At 41.5% G+C, this 24,167-nt stretch overlaps 1 protein-coding gene across 1 annotated transcript in view; it reads right to left on the bottom strand.

The window, feature by feature from the left end:
- Nucleotides 1-2,301: 2,301 nt before the first annotated feature.
- Nucleotides 2,302-24,167, bottom strand: part of LOC119705993 (netrin-4-like) — a 46,011-nt gene continuing 24,145 nt past the window's right edge. The window contains exons 4-10 of the mRNA XM_038149020.1: nucleotides 16,327-16,453; nucleotides 15,786-15,974; nucleotides 7,942-8,155; nucleotides 7,125-7,261; nucleotides 6,468-6,536; nucleotides 5,150-5,320; nucleotides 2,302-4,664 (exon numbers count right to left, since the gene is read on the bottom strand). Coding sequence (XP_038004948.1) covers nucleotides 4,528-4,664; nucleotides 5,150-5,320; nucleotides 6,468-6,536; nucleotides 7,125-7,261; nucleotides 7,942-8,155; nucleotides 15,786-15,974; nucleotides 16,327-16,453 — 1,044 coding nt within the window. The 3' untranslated portion in view covers nucleotides 2,302-4,527. The remainder of the gene's footprint in view (nucleotides 4,665-5,149; nucleotides 5,321-6,467; nucleotides 6,537-7,124; nucleotides 7,262-7,941; nucleotides 8,156-15,785; nucleotides 15,975-16,326; nucleotides 16,454-24,167) is intronic.

Below are 24,167 nucleotides of genomic sequence, written 5' to 3' on the forward strand. Positions count from 1 at the left end.
CTGCATCCAATACAAATATGAAATATGTGTAAGGATCTTACACCAGAAACTGAAAAGCACTGTGTGATGTGTTTGAAGTTTTTGAGAAAGAAAGTCATAGCTTTAATCCGAAATAGTTCTTTGTGGAATTTTTTTTGCTATGTAAATTCATGCAGTTGTGAATGCATAGATAATGTAATTCCTTGTTTCGCTTTCACAGCATTGCTTCATTTGTGTGATTTTCCTCCTATAGTTACATGCCCCAATTTAAAATCAATCAGTGGTTATTTTAATTTCTAATGAAGATGATAAATGATCCTTGGCAATATGTGACAAGCTTGTGAAATAAGCAGATGGTAAGTAGCATTTTTATTGAGTGGATACAAAAGTTAGAGCTGCATATTTCTTCTTTTAATGTATTTCTTATTTTATATATATTTTCTATAAATATCTTGGTTTTCTGTCTGCCATCACTGAGCTACTGGTTCTTGGAGAGAGAGTAGTAGATTCAAATGTGTTTGTGCAATTGCTTTTATAGAGTAATTTCATACTGATTTTATGTTATCAGGTGCTTTTGTCAAGTCATAGGCACTGCTGTGTCAAGTCACAAGTAGTCCTTGGGGGATAAAGAAGATTTTCATTATGAAAGAATTGCTGTTTAATTCTGTGCCTTTAGTTGATCTTTGGCCTATAAAAGCTGATGTGCTGAGTGTGATTAAATGTTTATAAAAGTTCATCTAAAAGAATCTGTTAACAATACATGAAGCACTTCTAGATGTATTAGAATATCTTTCCAATATAAATTATTTAGCCCAAACAGTTACATTTAGATAGAATTTCAGTTGAATTTTCTCTGTTTAGTTTTAAAATAGAAATACATGGTTTTAATTGTATTCACCCTACAGACCTGCCATTGCTCCCAAAATACTCCCTTGTACCATATTGCTGTGTAATACTCCAGATTTTCAGTTGTAACCATTCTTCAGTTTTTGCACACCCTTGTCCTGGTGCAGTGGTGAAACAATCTCTGCTTTTGAAAGCTGGGTGGACTGTTATCAGCTGGCTGCAATTCCTGCATGGTGCAGGCCACAGATTCATGTAGAACCTGTAATAGCTTCTTGTTAGCGTGGGCTTGTTCCTGCAATCCACTTAAACTTGAATCAGTGGTGCATGTATTACATATTGTGATGTGGATAAAGATTGCCTCTAAAACTTTAGATGATCCTTTAACAAAACATCTATTCTAAAATGTAAAAAAACCTGAAAAATAGTTAAAATTAGACAAAATTGCATTTTCAGAATTGAAACTTACTCAGTAGTTTTTCCTGCTGTTCTCTGCAGTACAGCCTGAGGATATTGCAGAGACCTGACTTCAAATTGTGTATAGTAACTTTCCGAGAGGTATGGCCGTGCTTCAGGAGCAAAAATAACCTTTTCCTTTCTCCCTGCAGAAGGAATGATGATCAAAATGATGGCTAGAAGGAAACGTTTATCTTGCAGGCCATTGCAGGGATCACTAGATCTGGGGATCTGGCAGGGCTGTTTTGGAAACAAGATCTATATCCTGTGCAGTTCTGACTGAGAGTGTCCTTGTTTACCTGACAGCAGTGTCTCCTGTTTATCTGAGGCACTGATCTGATCACACGTCAATGAACCTACTTATTCCTAGGGAAGTAAAAAAAGGAATTTGTGTGCTTCTAGACTCTTGTTTTACCTCATTAAAATTCTATCAGTGTTACTGTGGGACAGCATAGAGAAGCTACCAGCAGTTTGTCATTTATTCTTCAGCTCTCTTCACTGGACATGATTTCATTTTGTTGAAAAGGGGCCTGTCTGCAGTTGTTTTTTAATTACTTTTAACCCCTCTGGAGCTGATGTTTTGTTGGTGATGGTGAAGCTGAGAGAAGATACACCCAACAGAGGAAGAGTACAGGAGTGCAGCATTGATTGTAACACCAATGTTCATTTTTTAAAATGACTTATTGTACATCAGTATTGATGATTTGTGAGCAGATGGCTCAGGAAGGCCAAAACAAGGAGTACAGGAGGATTTGTGGTGATTCCACAGTGCAGATTAACCCAGATGAAACAATGATGTGAAGGGTAGGTGGACGTAGGATTTGTTGTACCCTGAGTGACAGGTCCAGTTATTTGTTTCTGAATGTTACAGGTTCCTTACACCTCCTAAGAAAGTTAAAGCATCCCCTCACAGTGCATTCATTCCCTTCATAGGGTGCTGTGTGGAAAACAGGTGTTTGATTTCTTAATCTGTGGTTCCAAATTGTATTTCTACTGGCAGTAGCTAGCAATGCTAGTAAATGAAATGTGTCAAAAAATAACTTTTATTGACAGAAGAGAACTATGCAGATGTTTACCCTCCCCACAAAACCACCAGTCTGGCACAAAAAGAGGAATAGAGGTGTTTGCTTTAATATGGTGCTGACTATAAACCAACATGGAATATCCTCATTTTCATTAAATAAGATCCCCTACAGGTAAAATGGCCTCTGTTGAAAAGCACATTCCTTAGTTTAATTCTAAACCTACACTTGAATTTCATTTCTTGTGAGAGGCCCTTTGAGATCAGACTGTAAATTCGGGATAGGTCTTTATTGATATTTGAAAGAGAGCTAGTTAATCTTTTTGTTGTGAGACAATTTCTGCAGACAGTAAAGAAAGCAGTTGCTGGGCTCCTAATTTCATAAGTCTGACATTTCAAATTCTGCCAAATGCCTTGGTTAAAAAGTGTTTTATTGCATTAATTAAATAGCTTGTGGGAGATGCCACCTTGTTGGATACCAGTTTGGGTAACAACAAATAAATTATGAAGTGAAAGGGGGAAAGCAGTGGAGGAAGGAAATTTCCTGAAAAGGAGGGAGGAAGAAACACTAGAAATACTTTTTATATCCTGTTGAGAAACAAATTGGAGCTTTTTTCTTTCCTAAAGATCTGCCTGTCATCCATTTCCAAATGAGCTGAGGATATTTCTGCTGTTCAATCAATGTGAAGTTCAAAGTAAAATAGCAGTCAATAGAATGGAAGAGGCTGAATTTTGACGTTCTCATTGGTAAAGAGAACAAAACGACGGCCTGAGTTGTAGGCTGGACTTCCATCGTTCTGCATTAGTATTAGGGTTTCTAGGTGTCCCACTTACCAGTCAGACATTGCTAAGTGAAAACATCTCCTCTTCCCTAGGAGCATTACAAATTAGACATGGAATTGAAACATGCAAAAGTAGCATGTGTGCTTCTCTTTAACTCCCTGAAAGAATATAGATTGATTCATTGTGATTTTTGCTTAGTTGAAGAGAGAGTGCTCCAACCAACTGCATTTGGTTGGGAGTCCTTAAACAGGAGACACATGCCTCAAAATTCAATTTCCTCAAAATTTTGTGTTAGGGAGGGATTTAAGTAGCTACCTCTTGATTACTATAGAATAAAATTGATTTAGAAATAATGTTTTTGCAGAGCAGAACTAATTTTACCTGGAGTGCAGATGTTACCACTCCTGTACTTTTGCAGAGGGAGAAATAATCCTCAGGCACTATGGGAAGGAAGCAGAGCTTCAGCATCTTACCCTGAAGTGTGACCAAGAGAAATAAAGCACAATGAAAGCACTAAGTGCAATCAAAGGCCAGTGGTTTTGAGCACAGTTGGAATAGTGAGGTTGCTCTCCCAGAACTACAGCTTACCTCATTTGATACATGCTCCAGCCAGTCCATTTACCTTCTGTTTCTGCTTTGTGGCTTTTGTAGTGTCACAATTTCAACATTAGAGCAGCTGCCAGTCACACTTTGGCTTTTTGCTATAATTAAGGCTTATTTGCAGTTATTGCTGTGAAACCTTTGTGGTGTTGCAGACTGAGTACTACAGCACAGCTGGATTTGGAATGGAGTTTGAGCCAAGGTGGTTTCTGCAGCAGAGCTCAGCACTAAGCATTGATGATAGCAGTGCACATCTCTAAAGAACACTGTCCCAAGATAAGCCACATGTTTGTTTCTGGTTGGCAGTGGGATAATACTGGCTTCTAGAAAGCAGCCCATTATATTGGCATAATTGCAGTCTGGTGGTAAATCAGTTTGAGCTCTCTTATATGCTTATTTAGTGTTATGCCACTTGTAAAGCTGAAAGAAATTGCTGCCTTTTAGTGGTCATTTATAAATAAAATTACACTCCAGTAATGAATGTATTATGAAAGCAGTTTATGCATATTAATATCAGACTCTGACCTGAAGTATGGAAACACTAGTCCATCTCCTAAGTTTTGCCTTGTAAAATGATTCTGGCTGGAATCAGGCTCAAGTGAAGAACTGACTTGTGATCTATATGTGATGCACTAGGTAATTTTGTATGATAAGGCTGTGCATTGTTTTTTAACAAGTAGTCATGTCCCGAGTTTCCCGTCTAAGCACATGTAAGGAGGGATGGCAAGTCTGCTTTCCTTGCTTCAGCTAGGAGCATGGTGAATGGGAATGCTTGAACTAACTACACCTTTCACTGAAGCGTTACTAAAAGGCAAAGTCCAGCACTGTAATTTCTGTAGCAGAAATTATTTGCATCCAGTTCGAAGAATATCTGATACTTGTTTTCCCAAATATGCCTTCCAGGGTTTCACCAGGCTGTTCATGTTCACGAGGAGTTTGCCAGTCCTAGAGTCCTCCTGGCCTGCTATAAGATAGTCAGTACCTAGTTCAAAAAAAAAAAAAAAAAAAAAAAAGAAAGGGAAACACCTTAGTTAGCAAAGAGAATAAGAAAGAACTAAACCAGAATTTCTCTATTTCCTATGGATCTGGCATACAGCACCTTTGCCAATTTCATCCAGCTTATGCATGTGCCATCTTATGTGTATAAAGCCATGTGCATACTGTCACTGCTGGCTCCTCAGCACACAGACTCACTGGTGTCAGGGCTGTGCTCAGGGTTACAGCTACAAATTGGTTTCATTCCAGTGAGGTTCTGCACACAGATCTGCTGGGATGTGGCAGCTGCTGCTTATGCCTTTGCCCCCCTACTGCCTTTACCACCCTCCTTGAGCACTGTGAGCTGGAAAGCAAACATGCTTTGGTGGGGATGAGTCAAAAGATGCTGCCCCAGAAAGGCTGATCACAGCTGATATTCCTAAGCACTGTTTACAGAGGAAGCAAAACCCCCAGTGTGTATTTTGTCCTTACCAGGATTGAGAATGGGACATGTGCAGCCCCTGTTGGTCCAGGATTCTGGGTAGATGCTTCTGTTGCTCCGAGCAATTTTCACTTTGCCTAATTTCAGGACTTTCTTCACTTTCACAACAACTTCTGCATGGGTCCCTTTGTCATGAGCAGACAGGATTCTTGCTTTTATTACTGCCAGAAAACATATCCGAATAGAGACCAACAATGAATTTCTGAATGAATTGTGGTTAATGCTGCTATAAAAGGTAGAATTTTAACACCTTGAATTTTAACACCTTGAGGAAGACACGAAAAATCCCCTAAAGTGCAGTTGTACAGAAAGTACAGTGCTTGTCCACTTCACTGATGGATCTTTTAAATAAATCTGGGGAATAAAAGCTGGATTTTTCTTTTTAAGTAGTTAACTCATCTTTTCACCATGTTATTTAGCAACTATTTTTTAATGGGCTGATGTCAAACACTTGGAAATTCTAGGAAAGCACTTGTATGTATACAAAAAGAAGGGTGAAAACCCCCAACCAGCAGCTACCAGTCTGATTTCAAGCACTGATTCTACACTTTATATTTCCAGTTAGAAAACTTTAGTGTTTTGTTTTAACACTGGCCTCTCAAAAATTCCGTCCTATGGGAAGGGACTGTCTACAGGAAGGATGTCAAGAAGTTTCCCATCAGGCATGTCACATGGCTAAAATTCCACGATTGCACAACAAACCAGAAGAGCTATTTTTGTTTTGTGGTCCAACACCTGGTTGCCATGATAAATTTCTGTTCCTTTTAATTTAGTAGGATCCCATAACTTTTTGGCATGACAGGCTCATGTAGATCAGCCCCTCAAGCAGACTTTGCTGTCTCCTGCCACAAGCACATCAAACCTCTGGATCCCAGAGCTTTCCTTTCTTGCTTCATGTGATGGCATGAACCAGGTGTTCATAAAAAAACAGTTTTAAATACATTCTTGGTAAACGAGCTATTGGAACCTGCATAATGACTGCAAAAGCAAGGGCATTTCATATGTGAGGTTTTTTTATCATTTTTTCTTGATGTAGAGGCCAATCATTCCACTGAGTATTATTCTAGCACCCCTTGTGCTGTAAGAGGTAAATTAACTGGATGGGAAGGAGACACTACAGAGCTTTGCATGAAAAATGCTTTTAAGTTCTGATCAGAAGTTGGACATGTAACTAGACAAAAAAGGCAGAAGAAATCCTACCTGTCAGGACTTAACCAATCCTGTCATGTTTCATAGCTATCAGCTAACAATATACATAGCAGGAACACTGTGAAAAGATCATAGCTTGGGGACATCTTGTCCACTTACCATAGGCATATTTCATTTGGCAGAAGTCACTGACACTTCCGAGCACCTTTTCTTTGCACACACACTTTTCTAGCAGGGAAATCCCAGAACACAAAAGGTTGGAGAAGAGCCAGGACGTGAGAGAGAAAAGAAGAGCAAACGATCATCAGTTATGAAGTTAGATAGCTATAGTTCCCATAATCTGTATGAACCTTAAGAATGAGTTGGAGAGTGAGCTCAGTTATTTGCAAATGTGTTTCTTGTTATATGATAAAATAATTACTCTGAAATCTGATCAGCACTGTCAAGTAAAATGCAGCCCACATGAGGTCTATTGTACAGTTAATAAACTAATCCTAATGAAGAGGTTTGTAAGAATCAGATCCAGCTGTACATTATGTAAGTAATGAGACCTTTGTAATGATCCCATAACCTAAGAAATGCTGATCCTTCGTGGTGTTAAGGCAATATCCATCTCAGAAAAGTCAAATTATGCAGTAAGTGGCACTGTTACCTCTGCCAAGCCACCAGTGATGGCAAGTGGTGATCTTGACAGGGCAGGCAAAACTGAGAACAATTTAAATCCTACAGACAAGCTGGAGATAAGTGGGGCAGACCCAGTCAGGGTGGAGGGTTGAAAGAACTGGCAACTGAATGTTCCCAAACTCTGTGCTGTACCTGGGTGCCTGAGTGCAGAAAATCCCTGCTCGTGGTCATTCCATTTCCACTCCTCTTCGCTCTCGTTGCTTGGCGTCTGGATGAGCTCGGGGATCCGTCCCCCGATGGGGACGTTAAAGAAGGGCTCACTGTCATAGCTGGGGGACACACAAACCACAGCACTGCCTTAGGGCACCGCAGGGGAGGGAAACAAACAAACAGCTGGCTTTGGCTGTGCCCGGACTGATGAGCTTGCTTTCTTCAGGTCGGGAGTGCAAATATGAGCAAGACTTCATGCCACATAGAGAGATCACGAGGTCTAGGCTTTTATTTAGGCCTCCCACTGCTGACTTAGCATTTTTAAAGTATCTATAGATTGGGCCTTTTTTGCTTACGTTTGTTTGTTTTTAGGGAATTACGTAACTTAGTGGCCACTTCTTGATGTCGCTGGGACCTGAGGACAGCTGCAGGACCTGTAGAACTGCAATTGCTCAGCAAATCATTTTACCCTGGGCACAGAAGAGAGGCAGACACTTCAGACTCTTCCATCTATTTCCAAAGAAAAGATGTGTTTAAAGACCCTGCACATATTACCATGGGGTTGTGAAAATGCCTGCTTTTACTGCAAAGATTCATCTGTTCAAGATTGCCTTGGATAATGCAGTGGACTTAAAGGTGTAAATGTAACCTAAAAAAAATGTAACCTAAAAAACCTTTTATGATTTACATCCACCTTTTTAAATGATTGTGCACCCTCCAGTTTTTGTTACTGCTGCAGAATTTGTTTCATTTCACAGAGTTCCCATCTCAGAGTGACCCCAGAGCAGGGCTTCTTTACCCAGTGAAACACGTCCCAGTGCGCTGGTCACAGTCCCTGGCGCAGTCACAGGGCCGACAGCCATTTTCTCCAAAGCCCCAGTAGCCCACCAGGCACCTGTCACAGTTGGGACCTGCCACTCCTGGCTTGCAGTAGCAGAATCCTGTCCGGGGGTGGCATCTCCAGCTGCTGCTGAGTGTGGCGTTGGCTGAACCCATGGGCTGGCAGGCACAGGCTAGGGACACACAGCAAGAGGCAATTCAAATAAGTGCCGTGGGGTCAGCTGCTTAAGTGACATTTTTGCAAGGCTGATAAACTTGTACCTTCTTCCTCATGCTCAGTAGTTTTAAGTCAGAACTACTAGTAAACATTGCATTTCAGCCTACATTCACTTTTTATTTCTTTTTAATTTGTTAGACAAAGCAGAACAAGTACAACTGTGAGCATTTGTGTATGACAGTCAGCTCTTCCCTGGTACCCAAATCGTGACCACACAGGTTTTCAAGTGATACCAGACAGCCTCTTCTGTGTGTTTATTTTTAAGGAGGCTTGAAGGTGTCCCTTTAAAAGTGTTTTGCAGAAACTTTCACTAGCAAGGGCAAGGGAAAGATTTATAGCTATTGCTTATATTGCCTTTCCTGTAAACACAGAGATCACAAACCTGCTGTTTCCTGTGGGGTAAATGCAGATTATACAGGTGGTTCAGATGACCTGAAACTTATTTTCAATTTCTGCCTCTAAAGAGTGCACAAATTTCCTTCAGTTCCTTTCTAAAGTGCTAAACATCACACCATGCAGTACTGTATGTGCCTAAAGAAGCTGATAGATTTTTTTTACAAATGCATGAGCAGATTTTTTTCAAGGAAGGCTAGCAGAATGAGAGAAGACCTCTAAACTTACTAGATGTATTTTACATGTAGCTGAAGATGAGCAAATAGGAGGAAAAACCTCCAAATATTTCAAATAGTGTTGCCAGTTTCACACCAGCCTAGCAACTCAAGGCAATTTGGCAGGAAAACAGATAGTTACAGCTCCTGTGGGCATCTCTTCCTGCACAGACAATAAATTGTCATAATCCCACATCACTGGTACATTCCTGATGTGGCAGCATCAGGGAGGGATAAACAGAGAGGTGCCAGCCAGCACAGTTGACTCCTCTCCATCAGGACAGAACCTGGCTGGGATGGTCAAGCCTCATGCCAACAGCTCTGCAGAAGTAAAATACGAGCAGTAAACAAACCCACTCATTTCTGATGTTCAGACAAGTCTGATCAAAATGAGAACTGAGCTGAACTCCAGGCCTTCATATTTCAGCTCTCTTTTGTATTAAGAATGCAGCATGCCCTCACTTTCACTTGTAACAGACTGAAAAGGTAATGCATCACTACTTCATCCATCTGGAAGAGGACAGAAATAAAAATTGTGTGGGTAAGGCCTGCTTTTACAGAGATTTTCAGTTAAATGTTGGACACCCAAGGTGTTTAGATAGCTTGGATCAGAGGCCAGCCTTTTTGGATGCCTATTTGAACCAAACATGATCTCCAAAGCTTTTGAAGTTTGCCCATCATTGTTTCTGATCAAACTACTTTTCTTCATGAGCTCACAGATAAGAGACTAAATGAACATTTTGATCCCACACATCACTTTCCAAGGGGAAAGGGGCCAATATATGACTAAAGAAAATTTAAAATGTAGCAGGGAAAGATTTACTTTCATCTGCAACCTCATATTTGAAGCCCAGGAAAAGAAAATACCTTTTGAAAATAGTACAAGAAGAAGGGCGAGCAATTTTGGTTAAAGGGCAGTTCACTTATGATCTGCTTACCATATAGTTATTTTTTCCCCCGATGCCCTGTGTTCTTTATGCCAATAATTTCAATAATATTATTATACTGCTGTGGATGGATCTGGGCCCGTTGTGCTCAGGGGACTCTAGCACAACAGCCTAGGGACAGAAAAGCCACGTGCTGTCACGGGCAATGTGCTGGGCACAATGGGCGGGCTGGCGCAGGGCAGCAGCCTCGACTTTGGGAGCAAACCTGGGGCTTGTGCTGTCACTTCTGGACAGCAGGTGGAACACTGAAGTGCTCATTAGCCCTGACAGGTTCAAAGGAAGGTCTGATTTTTTGCTGCTAAACTTGATTTCACCCCCACCCATTTTTGCAGGGCTGACTACATCACCCTAAAAAAGAGATTCCTAGTTTGTCAGTCACTGAATACAATGGATGTCATATATTTGGAGATAAGGAGGGGAAACACCCTTCCTTCATTGCAGGCAGGTTTGAGACACAAGGAGTAAGAGATGTGCCAGCATCAGCGTTACTTGAATCCAGGATGGTTTTCACTGTCATATTGTAATATGTAGGATATGCCTGTGGAGTTTTCACTTAGATTTCTGCAGCCTCTGGGCCTGTCTTTATCCCTCTTATTTCTAGTTTTTGAGTTTCATCACTGAGAGTCTAAACAGATGGGTAACTCACATCATTAAACTGCCCTATCCCCAGCTGAGACTGGAACCTGATTCAGGAAGATGAGAACCTCTCCTACCCTATTCCTAAGGGAAAACATTACAGCACAGTGACTGAAAGCACTGGTGAAAGCAGATGAAGAAGCAGAAAACAGAATTGCCTTTTGTTTTTAATTTTGAGGCTACAGTTCAATAAAAATAACGTTCCCAGATGAACTGTGGGACATATTCTCCAGTTAGAAACTGGGACAGCTTCTGGTGCATCAGAAAGCAAGCTGAATCAATACATGTACAACACTTTCAGATGAGTTATACAAGTGGCTTGCAAACTCTTTACTCAGTCTGTGTTTATTTAGCATTTCAGCTTGGGTGGGTACATTGTCTGGCTTCCAGAGTATTACGGCCAAAATCCCAGTTGTGCATCTAAGGTAACTCCAAAAATAAGAGCCCACATGTCACATGCTGAAGGGGCAGCTGTGGATGACTGGGTTTTTATCTGTTTAACAGTACCATGGATTTGCAAATAAGCCTCACTGTTAAAGAAACATAAAAGCAAGTTTCCAAAACCTCACCCTTTAACATTTTCCAATATTTGACAACCTTTTCCCACTGGTTTTTGCTTCTTTTCTCTTGGCAAACCCTCATTTTCTCTCCATCCACCTCCCTGTCTAACAAAACAGCAGCCAATGTGACAATGGCCTTGTTTGTCAAAGGCATCATCAATTATGTTAGGGACAGTGTGCAGACAATCCTGGCTCAGAGCTGGGCAGTTTATTGTAGTTTTCCCTTTGACAGTAGCATAGTGAAAAACATAATTTTACTTCATGGTTGCCTATTGGTCACAGAGTGTCATGAACGTCCTCTTGCCTTTTAGTCTCTCTCCCATAGCAAGTTTTTGTCAGAGACTACTGTAAAAGGGAGGAGACAAGAAATAATGAAAAATGAATAATTCATACTGCAATCCCTACTCAAGTCCCTAATAAATCTGTCTGCCCTCAGACAGCTGTCTTCCCCATGTAATTAGACACAGATGTAAAATAGAATATTGGTTGTAACACTATGGTCCCAGCTTACAGGAAAATACCAGGTGCTCCAAGTAAGTCAATGGCCTATGAGGTATCTTGTCTTAAACTTTTGTCTAATAATACTGCATAAGATATAGCTGTGAGCAGACTGGCTATTTGATTTAAAAAAACAGGCAAAATAAAAAAAAAAAACAAAGAGTCTTTTGAGTCTGAAATATATACATGTGCATCTTGGGAGTATATGACCAAACCAGTGTGATTTTTAAAGCATGTCAGGTGTGGGGATTGACTCTGCCAATGATGTTTCTTAAATGAAAGAAATAAGATAGCTCTGTGTGTGGTCAGGGCTGATTAAGACAGACTTTGAAGCAAGATGTGATGGGGCCTTTGTGATATTAGAATTAAAAGTTCACTCCCTTTGCTCAGAAGTAAAAGGATGAGAAGCAGAGCCTTTCAGACCATGTGTGTGTGCATGTGCATCTGGGCACATTTTAATTTTCTAGCCTCGTTCTTTGAGTAAAAAAAGCTTGTTTTCCTGGAACCCTTTTTAATGGGTCTACATGCCTGCATTACTTTTAAGCTAAGCAAAGGGGGAGTACAAAAGATGGTGCCATTTCAGAAGGATCCCTTAAGCCTTGGAATAAGCCACAGGAAAGAGCCAAGGATACAGCAGCTTTTCTAACCATTGGTTAGGAAACAATTAGGCTTTTGAGTCAAAGCTCCCAGACAAGTCTATATACAAACTACTTAATTCTGTGTTGTCACCTCCAATAACAGGCAGGTGTGTGCCTTGCTCAGGGACTCTTTTAATGCCTTTTTTTCTTTTTAATATAGATCTAAGCAGTGTCAAAACAAGGCTCTGCCCATGACTCTGCTCTCATTCATCCCAGCTGGTAGGAACAGGAGAAGCAAAGGGATCAGAGGCAGGCTACCTCTGCAGACAAAAAGAATAGCAGATTCACACTTCCATATCAAATTTCAGCAGATTTTTTTTTTCCTGAGGGAATGTCTTTGCAGTCTCACACTGGAGGGTCAGCTAAGGGTGGTTTAGATAGTGCCAGGAGATCCAATTGTTATACAACTTTTTTTTTTTTTTTTTTCAGAGCAGATTAAGAGAGAATGCTACTCATTATTATGACTAATGCTTAAAGACTGTTTCTGGGCCTGAGCAGTGTCCTGTTAACTTTCTGGGAGCCTGAGGGGGATGTCACAGCTGAACCTAGACTTTGCTCTGGATGGCAGAGCACTCTTCAAGCGTGCTTTCTCAAAGGGATTAGCACAGCATTTCATTCAGCTTTTTCATCAGACTTCCTTTCCCAGCTCAGTATCTACTGTACACAAGGGTCAAGTTTTCATCTCCCATTGAAAGTTTTTTTTCCTCTGAGCTCAAAATGGGAAGATGGGCACTAGGTTACTCTCACCAAAACCATCCATTCAGTCTGCTGTTTGCAGTTTATTACTGCTTTTCAACACTTGCTCATCGGGTGGGTTTTTCATTTAGTGTTGTTAGTCTGGCACTGTTTGCATGAATTTCTCAAAGTGAGATGATGCCTTGGAATTGGTACACTTAAATCCCAAAAAAACATGTTAATCCAGAAGTGGTAGCTCTTCAATTTATAATCAGCAGGCTGAGGTAAGACAAAAATCTATCAGGTGGTCTCATTGTCTAATATATTAGCAATGCTCAAAATAGAAACTTTTTTTTTACTGAGAAACCAGAGTTGGTTTTAGGGTCACACAACCTGAACAACGTGGACCACACCAGATGAGGTTTACTGGCAATGCAAGTTTTCAACCTTAAAGTATAAAGAAGAGGGTCTCTATCCTGCACATCCTGCAGGAGGCTTTGCAGTTTAATATTAGCTGATGATGGTCCTGGAAGAAAAACCTTCCCTCTATCAAACTGAGTCTGTTCTAACCAAAGCCAGTCTCCATTGGTGTTTCTGGCTTTGCTGTCTGTGATAATAACCAAAGTAGTGAAGTGTTCCCTGAAAACTCTCTGCAGAGGTGCACTGTACCCAAAATGCACACTTCCACACCGCCTGCAACCCTCATGGGGAAGTGTTTGGGGATCAGGTCTTCCATCATACAAAGTGCTGCCTATTATGGGGATTTGTCAAATCTCATTGTGGGAATTCTCTTATTTTCCTTAAATAAAAGGGAAAAGGCGCAGATTAACCACCTCCTTCCCAGTTTTCTCTGAACTCTGCAGTTACATCCAGAGTTCCTCCTGTTCCCACAGAGGTACAAGCATCGTGTACACAGCTGCTGTAAAAGCCAAGTGAGCTGCAATGCCCATTCCTTCTATCTTGATATGGCAAACATTCATGAATTTCTTTACACCCCTGAGAAAGGTCCCATTGACTTGAATCATTCACAGATAGGGTCGTGCTTACCTTTGCTGCTGAATCAAACCCATTAAATTCATCTCAGCTAAGAGAAACTCTAGTGCAGGCTAGTGATCCAGAGTACCTCTTAAGGAAATAGATATGCTTTAGAGGGCAATTCAGTCCATCTGTTTCAGGCATCTACCTTAGACTGCAATAAATAATTCCCCTGAGGTCCCTCTGTTTCTCCACTGACAGAACAAGGAGCCTAGAAAAGACATATAACTTTCAGTGACTAAAGCAGGATGGCAGCTCTCTAGGCCTGAGTGTGCAACTCAGAGTGGAGACAATTGCATTTGGGGGCCTTCTGCTGGCAGCAGCACCTTCCCAGGTGAAAAGAACATTGTTGTGCTTCCCTGGCACAACAGGAATAAAGCTCTTTCAACAAGGTAAATTTCTGAACAGTTTTTCTCTAGCTATGCAGAGTATTGGCAGGGGTTACTGAGAGACCTGTAACCAGACCAGACAAGAGAGGCAGACGTAGAGTCAAGGTCTGATTTCATCTAGGCAAACAGTTCTAGGGTTTCCAGACAGATAGGCTGTATTTTCAAACAATGTTTTTTCCTCTTTGCTGCTCTCCAGTGCTCCTTGACTTTAGCAGTTATCTAGTATTACACATGATGCTGGTTACTGCACATCTCCCTGCTGCTCAGTATGAGAGTTCATACTCAGATTCTTTCAGGTGCTATGAGACTGAAAGCTAATCTTCTGGCATAACAATTTGTTCTCATTACAATATTTCCCTGTAGCAAATCTGCTCAGAGTAGAAACAGAACTAGAAAGGGGCCACCATAGAACACTACAGGATACAGGGTGAGCCAGATAAGCTCACCTTCTGCCCTGTCTGCTGATCCGTGTTCTGTGAGGAACACTGTGAAAATCAGAAGAAAAAGTTATGTGGAAGCAGTCTGCTGTCAGCAAGTTCCAGTGGGAAGAAGGCAAAAGAGCAGAAACACTGGGTATGCTGGGCACAGAAAGCTTAAGTAATATCACAGGACTCACAATCCTAGGGAGAGGAGTAACCTAAATGTTTAAGAGGAATCATGCTGAAGAACATTAAAAGGATCAGAAAAGCTTCAAAAGCTCATTATGTCAGTGGGCAAGAGGTCAGACAACAGAGGATGAAGTTCTCTATGCTGGCAACTGATGTCTGAGCTATGGGGAAGGAAACTATCCAAAAGGAAAAAAAGAAATTAAGTGTATTGCTGGAAATAGCACCCTCTGAAACAGATGTGAGATAGAATCAGACATGTGAAGCCTGGCAGGATACTCGGGAAACGTTTACTTTAAGTGAGGGAGATTTGGGCTGTTTGCCAGACTGGCTGGGTGCAAACTATCTTGATCCAGAGGTTGTACATCCTCTGTGTGCAGCCATTAGTGCCTCTGTGCCAGAGACACACCCTGACACATTCTGCTGAAGTGTTAATGATGCAATTAATTTGGGCAGAGCACCCCATAACACAGCTGTAGAGTCTGGAAATAAGTCTGACTGAGTTCTGATGTATTTGTTTCCAAATGAATGTGCACAGTTCCAGGCCTCCTGTATCTTCTGCATCCATTGTATGTATTTGTGTGCACAGATGTTGCACAATCAAATGGAATTTAACAATAGCTTGCACATAGGCTCACACAGTCTTGAGAGGTACAGAAAAAAAACAAAAACAGGTAAATAAAATGTGCCTCAAGATAAAAGGGACCATATTAATTTAAAACCAAACACAAGAAGACTGTACCTTTCTCCAAAAGGGAATGCATTTGGAGAATTGAATCAGTTATCACCAAAAAAAGGTGTCGAAACATGGGGACAAATAGAGACAAAAAAATCACCTTTGATCAAAACCCTGTAGTTTAGGAAGAGATGCAAGGAAAATACAGTAGTACTCCTGAGTTACCTCTATAGGAGTTACTAATTCTATAGAAATGATTTTGTTCTATAAATGATTCTTTCACCATTCATTTTTCACCTTATGTAAGGTGGTCACTTACGTTTGCAGACCTCTGGAGAAGACATGGGCTTCCCTCTGTCTCTGTAAAAGCCAGGTTTGCACCTCTGGCACCGATGTCCCTCCGTGTTGTGCTGGCAGTTGTCACAGACTCCCCCCGTGCGCTTCCCCGAGGCCAGCCACACGCTCAGGTCGAAGTGGCAGCTCTCGGCGTGGTTGTGGCAGCGACACTCTGGTGAGGACAGGAGAATGAACGTCAGACTTTTGTAGCTGACACAGTAATCATGGTAGCATTTTCCAAACCAACCTGGCAGTATTTTAAACACTGCTAGAACCTGGAATGTGGGAGGGTGTAGCTACATGAAAACCAGATTTCTGGCTTGTAAATTCCACTCCCCGATAGCCCCAGTGCAGAGGAATGACCTGCACACTGAAGTTCTCCATCAGTGACCAGCAATTTATCCCCAGTTTCTGTAATGGCACCATTACTGTAAATCACAGAAGTCTTTGTGGGGGAGCTTTGCCTGCTGTTATGGTGAGTGCCCACCCTAAGAGCCTGGGTCGGTAAACTCCCTTCCACTTACTTCTGCATTCATTAGGTGCCCCTGTTTTCCCATCTCCTGGCTTCCAGGGCTGGTCGTTGTAGAGTGGAGCACATTTCTCACAGTGGTCCCCTGCCGTGTTGTGTCTGCACACACACTTCCCATGGACCTGCCAGGGAAAAGAGAGCACAGTCAAATGGCTGCAGGAGCAGGTGGAATCCCCAGCAGCCTCATGAGGAGCTGGGACTTCTGCACAATTCCCACACAGCTGCCTGGCTCTCTCAGGAAACCCACAGAGCCTGGAGCTAAAACATGTAGCTCTCTCTTTTCACAGTTATTAGTGATGTAGAATTTTTCCTATCTCTTACAAAATGCACATAGCAACAATTTAACTCTCAGTTGGCTAATTAACTACTGCATTGATGAACAACCTAGACTCTAAATTTGGTGAGCTAACAGGTCTTATTTTGATTTACAAGTTCAGGGCAAGAGCATGCAAAGAGTATCAAATGTACTCTGGGTTAGCAGAGCCAGTCACAGGAGAGCACAGGCTTACAGAGGATGCTGGGCTCTGTCTTATTTGACATTAATGCTGATCTGGAAGAGGGTATAAATATAAGCAAGTGAAATCACCATGAATTATGAAATTTTAAATTATTAGATGAATGAGGAAATAGTCATGGACATCCTAGCACAGTTAAAAATGTAACAAAAACATTAAAAATGGAAAAATACCAACCAGTACTCCCACAGAAAAGTGGGAGAGCTTTGAGCCATTCTATGAGGAAGGCACTGATATTTTAACTTAGGTACAATAGGCACCAGCCTGCCAACTTACATATGACTATATCTAAATTAGATTAGTAGAAAAGGCCCAGTAAAATTTTGGGCTATGGAACTAAGAGCACTGTAACTCTTAGGGGACAAAAAAATGTACCTGCAGTGCTGTGCTCAGTTTTGAACATTTTATTATGAGATAAATTAGGAATTAGAAGATGTTCAACAAAAATGAGCAAAAGCTGCCTGAAGAATAGAGCTGAAGTACATAAACCCATCTAAGCTAGAAAACAATGCATAGTATTTGATGGGCAAATAAAGTGCAAAAAGTCTTGACTAAGACTGGCTGAAAAGTTCTCTCTGTGACTATTTGCTTGAAAAATTACTTGAAGAAAGAACTTGCTTCCTTTGTACTTACCTGCCTTCATTGGAACACAGTAATGATTTTTAGTCATGGAAATATTCAAATACATATCTGGTTTGGAAGCAGGTGTTCCCACCAGAAACCAGACCTTGCAAACTGAGCTAGTTCAGCCTTCAAAGAGAAAGTTACCATTGAAACTACTTCTGCTCTCAATTTTACGCACCAGGAGTAAAGCAGCCACTTCCACAATAAACTGTGATTTGGTGCACAAGATTCTGTAATATTAACCCACATCTAAAGAAGAGCCATACAGAAGGGTTTTTAGGTTGTTGCTGGGCTTTGGTTGGTTGTTTGTTTTTTTAATAAATTAATAAATAGTATTCCAATATCTGTTTGCAATGCCTCAGGGAAAGGATTTCACAGATAAAATTTTCGGGAGGAAATATCAAGCACAGGGTGTGAGAGAAAGGGAAGGGTGGAACCATAAGTCATGCTCTACATTTATCACAAGAGCAGCTGCTATAATGCCAGGAGACGCTGGTACTAGAGCAGGAAATGCCCGGAAATCAGGGGTGACACCCCTGTCCCTCCACGGGCTGTTGATGATCCTGAGCTCAGCGCAGCTCTGCCCCACTGCACATAACAAAACACCCAGGCTGAAATTTCATTTTGGCTGGTGTGTGAATTGGCTTCAACCCTATAACCTCACCATTAACATGAGTTACGTTTTCCCACGGGCTGTCCCTAAAGCCAGGCTCTCCCTGCAGCCCCTCTCCCCACCTGTCAGAGCAGGCAGCTCGGGATCAGCAGAGATGTGTTCCAAAGAGCGGCAGCGCGGATGAGCTCCCCTGCCCCCAAACTCATGTGCCCGCAGCAATTTGCTGTCCGCGGCCCTGGTTTCTGCTGTCCCCGAGCAGAAATGATGCAGCGGGGGGAGAGGGAGCGGCTGCAGCTGATGCCCTCGGCCGCCGTGGCCAGCTGGCAGCGCCGCCGCCGCCCGGGCGCTGAGCGCGGCTGCGGCTCCGCCCGAGCTCTCCCACCTCGCCCGGGAAACTCATCCGCGTTCGAGGCGCGAGCAGCAGGGCAAAAGACAGAGAAAAAGGCAAAAATACTCATGCAACAGCGTTGTGCTTTTCACTGTTTGGGTTTGACGCTTCAGGCTTAAAGTTCTCCCCTGTGGTCACAGAGGCTGCTCCTCAAGAAGGCAGAGAACAGAGAAAAGGTAAAATGAGCCTGACCCAGAGCTGTAGATTTACTTATCTCCAAAATTCACACTCCACCTGAGCTTCACAGTTCATTCTAAAATGGATCAGAACAAAATCCTGGATCTCTTCACTTTCTTAGGAAATACTTATTGAAATGTATTTCTATGTAAAATCTGCAAGCTGGCCCATTTTATTGTTTAGAAATACATGTAATACTCTAAATACAGAATACTCTGTACTCACTATATTAAAAAATTACCTGAAAAGTGCTGAGACCATGCAGTTAGGAAACGATAGAATTAAACCATGCAATCTCATTTTAGCCTCGACTGACATGATCAAATATTCATTATTCCACAGGACTCTGTGCTTACAGTGCACAGCACAGACGGCGTGAACGCTCATGAACAATTATTCAGAAAAATAAACAGGAAAATTCAGTGAGAGAGGACAGGAAAGGTTGAGTTACTTTCTTTGGAAAGTAGATGTGTTAGTTTGCTCATTGCCCAGTGGTTTGTATGAACTGTAGTTTGTGGCATAGTGTGAGTAGGACAGAGGCAGAGAAGAGACTTCCTACCTGTGATCCCTGCTATGGAACAGCTCCCAAATCCACGTGGAAGGATGACTGGCTCTCCTGCTGGCTGCCTGCCTGGCTTTTCAGCCCTTTTGTCTAAGCCATTGAGCAGGCACAGGGAAACAGGGAAGCTGGCACGGAGCTTCTTTTAGAAAGTGTTACATTTGGGTACTAAGATTTTTGGTATAGGTTTAAGAAGGCAAAGAGAATTGACTGGTATTGGTGCAAAGGTAAAGCAAGACATAAGAGAAAGTAGTCTACCATGTGTATCAAGGAATATTTTTTTTTCCATGGAGAGTAATCTCAGATAGCAGTCATGGGTGAAACAGCTACAGAAGAGAGTGCAACATGAGAGGACAATGAATTACAGAAAGGATTTGGGTAGGAGAAGAGAACAGAGATGAACAGCTCACATTGAACACACAAAAAAAATGAGTAATGGATGTAAGTGGCCATCACAGAAAGACTGGTTAATGCAGGAAAAGCTGAGCTGTGGAAGAGACCTATTACATTTAAGTGTAAGATGAAATAAGGTTAGCTGAGGTGGCTGTGAGTAATGAGACAATTTGTTCTGTTAGAGAGGAAGAGATAGGAGAGGCAGCCAGAGAGTAAAGTCCAGGAAGGAGCAAGAAGGAAATACAGGAAACTCTGAGATAAAATAGGAAATGGGATATCTGCTTAAAGACAGGAGAATATGAGAGTCACATTCAACACCAGCACAAGAACAGGTGTGTTCCTCAGTTGTTATTCACTGCTAAAATAAATCTGCACTTCTCTCACCAAAGTGTGACCAAAAAAAATGGATAGCAGAATGAGAGACAAGCTACAGCACATACCAGGGAAAGGTGCAGGGGAAAGGTACAGACCTAGACCAGAGCCCCAGCATCCTCCCCAGAGGTTGGGCCAGAGGCAGGGATGCAAAAAAGGAGCAAGAGCCCGGGGCTGAACTTAAATAGGACCCCAAAGCCAATGGACAGAGAGCACGGGTGAGAGTCCCTGGTGGGACTGGTCAGGGCTGGTAAAGTTCTATTAGTGCCTTCAGGACACTAATAATAACACTTTAATTTCCACTGGATTAATGTCATTGGCATCTTTAGGATATCTGACTACAAAGAAGCACCTGAGGTAAGAAATACTTCAGCCTTCTTCATCTGGAGCTGGCAATCCAGGTGGAGGAAGCTTGAAAGCAAGGTGTGAGTAACAGAGGCAAGATTCATGCCACTAGTTAGGAAAAAAAGCCAGTTTTCAGCTAAAAGTAGTTTATGAGTAGTTTATGACACTGATTTATATGAATGCATATAAATGTATTGGTACAGCAGATGAAAAATGGAGATCCAGGGGATTTCTGTATCACCTCTATATTTCACTTTGTCCTTTTGTTCCATAGGTAACACTTCATCACTTGACATTTCCTGATCCTTAGGTAAAAAAGTGTTTAGGTCTATATGGGCTTCTCCACTGTGCTCATTACTGCAATATTTGAGTACTTTAGAAACATTATGAAATTTGTTTTTATGACACTTCCCTTCACCTGCTTTTCCTCATTACTGTGATAAGTATTATCCCTGAGGCTCTTTCCCATTCATTGTATTGAGATTTCAGTTGCTCTCACAAATTTTTTTGAAACTGGATGGTGTCTTCCAAAGTTATTGTGGGGAATGGATCTGAGAAAAAGATGCAGGCAGGCAGACTGTGTGAGTGTATAAACCTCCCCATTTCATAACACCAGTCTGAAGTCCCATGTGCATCCCCTGGAATAGTTTGTGTTCTTGCGCCCCTGCTCTCCAAGTGCATTTAGCTGGGGTTGCCCCTGTCACTAATGCAGGCTGTCAGCTTTGAAAGATGAAAACTGCTGCTTTAAATACTGATATTCTGGCTTCCTCATACTTCAAGTTTTCTAATCAATTTTGCAAGACATTTATAAAATGACATACCTGAATTTAGAGGATATTATTAGTCCAGGAAAGGAAGACAAATGTTTTGCTACTCAATCACCATCCTATTGGCTTTAATGGCCATGTGAAAGTGAGTCCTGCTTTTGTGTTTCGGTATAGCAGCTGTGTTCTCAGACTGTGCCTTCATGATGTAAACTTTTTTTGGGATAATCTCAATTTGAGACATTTCCTTACTATTTCTTTCTATGCTATCACTTACATCATGCCCCTGAGTTATATATAAATTGGGCTGTAAAACCAAACCATGTTTGGAAAAAAGCTAAACTGAGGGGGTTTTTTCCCTTGGCACTAGTATTTTTAATCTGGATTAATTCCCTCATCTGTCTCACAGTACAGTCATGCTGTTACAAGTCTGGTGTTGCTGCCAAAGGCTTTGATTTGTACATCAACCACCTGAGCAGCTTTGGATCAGGACATAGAGGAGGTTATAGCTTTGTGCATTTTAATGCCAGGATGATCAGTTCCAACCATTTAGCTTGATGTGCTATACTCAGCCATGAGTTTCATCCAGTTTCATCCAGTTTCTTCCATCAAGCTCTGTAACTTCTGGTGGATTTGTAGCAAATAATGTAGAACTTTATCCTGTTTGCATACAGTTCCAAGAAATTGCATGATACTTGGTCATCTTTGCACAAAGCTTCTTCACCTGAATTCTAATTCACAGCTGAGAAAGTGAGAGAAAATTTTCCACCTTTGTCCTGCAGTTTTAATTTTTTTTTTAAACTCTGTTCATCTTTGTATAATACCTGAAGCCTTTTGCTTTTTCTCTGTCCATTTAGTTTCTTTTCCTATTGTCCTTTTTTTCTCCTGAGCTACTCTCAGTCTATCTGGGGGCTTTTTTCCTAATGAATGAAGGTTAAATTTGGGAGCCTTCCAGGTCAGAGCAACTGTTGCTGATTCAGAAAAAATGTTTGCATTTGGCCTCTGTATTCACTCTGTAATGTCACCAGAGAAATTTGGGATACTGCAGTTGGCAATGACATCAGATGCTGTCCCTTACCTGCTTGCAGTAAATTGACTCTTCCTGGGTCATTTTGCATGGTTAAATGAAACAGTGGCTGCTGTTCTGCTGTGTTTCTCTTACAGTTCAAATGGGCTCTGTGGTCTCTCCAAATGAAAAGAATATCCATGCAGGTTTATAAAAAATCCTTGAATATCAAGTCCTAAGGAGGGCACATACAACTTGTAAGAGGCCAAACTAAAAATTTCCTTCCACTTTTTCAAAGTTGCAAGGAGTGATTTGGGAGGAAGTCCCAGATTACAGCGCCTGCTGTGGGCAGATGGACAATTCAAATTCCTGCTCTAATCAGGAATGAGAAAAGCCATTATTTGCCTCTGTCACTTGTTGTTTTCTGGGAGAAGGGCTAATACATGTATATGTCAGAAAGCTACTACACATATGGGTGTTTTCTGAGGGAACTCAGTTTCTGGCTCATACGTGGTGACTTTGGTAAATTAAGTCTACCTGAACTTGACAGGGAAAAGTAGAGCTGGGACACCTGTGGTAGGGCCACCTGAGCCCATGGAGGTTTTGATCTCCATACCAGTGAGTGAGTCAATGAGCTGCTGCTGGCCCCACATTCACTGAATTGGTAATGGTGGAGAAAAACCAGTGATAGTGTTTAGCTGAATATTCAGACTGACATCCCTAAGAGCTTTTTGAACAGTAACAAGATAATATTACTCAGCCTGTAACAGGTCCAAAACACAGCTCTACCCTCTGCCTGAATTCACCTCCCTCAGTTCATATTTCATTCTGCTTGCTTGTTGTCTTCTTCTGAATTCTACCTTGATTGTTGATTCTGGGGACAAGCTGTCCTCTTATTTTTGCCTGCAGTGCCAGTAACTCCATTATCAATCTGTAACAAACTGCACACAATGAACATCTGTCAGGCTGAAATGCAGCATCTGAGTTATAGTAGGTCACCAGCTCTTGGTGAGTGTCTTAAGAATGGAGGAAGAAGAAAGGGGAATGAGACTCAGCATTTAAATATTGAGTGCCTGAATCACAGAGTAACGAGTAAATACCACTGTTCAAATATCTTGAAAGTGAGTGGCACCTCTTGCATCTCTGAGTTCTGGGCACAGCTGGAATCTGATAATGTGAAAACTTAGCTGGGGATTATGAATAGAACTGCACAAGATATCTGAAGAGGAGGTAGATAATATTTGCAAGGCTTACAACAGCCTGGTCACCTGGAAAACTGATGTAAAAAAGCAAGTTTTACCTTATGTAACCCCCATTATGCCAAACAAGGAATCCTACTTAGAACCAGATCCTGCTCCCTTTGAAGTAAGTGGAAAACTTTCCATTTGTTTCGTTGTGGAGGATCAGGCCCACAGGGAGTCTAGTTTGTCTCTGTAAACAGGATAAAGAAGCAAAAGAAACATCCGAGGCCACTTGTAAGAATTTCCTGGCACTGTAGGTACCAATAATTAACAAGTAAAAAAAAAAAACCTAATGCTTTATACAAAAACATTTTCATCCACATTTGCTTTCCTCTTTTTGAACTTACTTCTCATGAGCTAGAAAGAGAATTGTGAAATGTTTGGCAAACAGAAAGGACTTTGGTCTAGATTCTGTGTTCTGTCCATATGCACTTTCTGCTTTGTAAACTTTGTTCTGGAAGCACCTCTGGACTCGCCTAAAATGGGCCACCAAAGCAGATCCTAAACCTGGCAGCTCTGTAGAGACACACATAACTTTGTACATCCTGCAGGGTCAATACCTTGGACAGGATTGTGTTCTGTTGCATCCAACCATAGAAGAACACTAGATGCATTCAGCTGGCTGGGTGCTGGCAGTTGTTTCACTTGTAACAGCATGTTAAAAACCTCCATTAATAAAAACTAAAAAAAAAAAAAAAAAAACTTAAAAAAAAAAAAAAAAGACTGGGAAATTATTTGTAAGAGTTTGAAAAATGCAGGCTGTGATATTCAGAAAGGAGAATTTTGCCATTAGCTACCATACAAAGCTATTGAAGCTGGGTGAGGAATGACATCTCTGT

This window comes from Motacilla alba, chromosome 12, assembly GCF_015832195.1.
Source record: "Motacilla alba alba isolate MOTALB_02 chromosome 12, Motacilla_alba_V1.0_pri, whole genome shotgun sequence".
Lineage (NCBI taxonomy): Eukaryota > Metazoa > Chordata > Aves > Passeriformes > Motacillidae > Motacilla > Motacilla alba.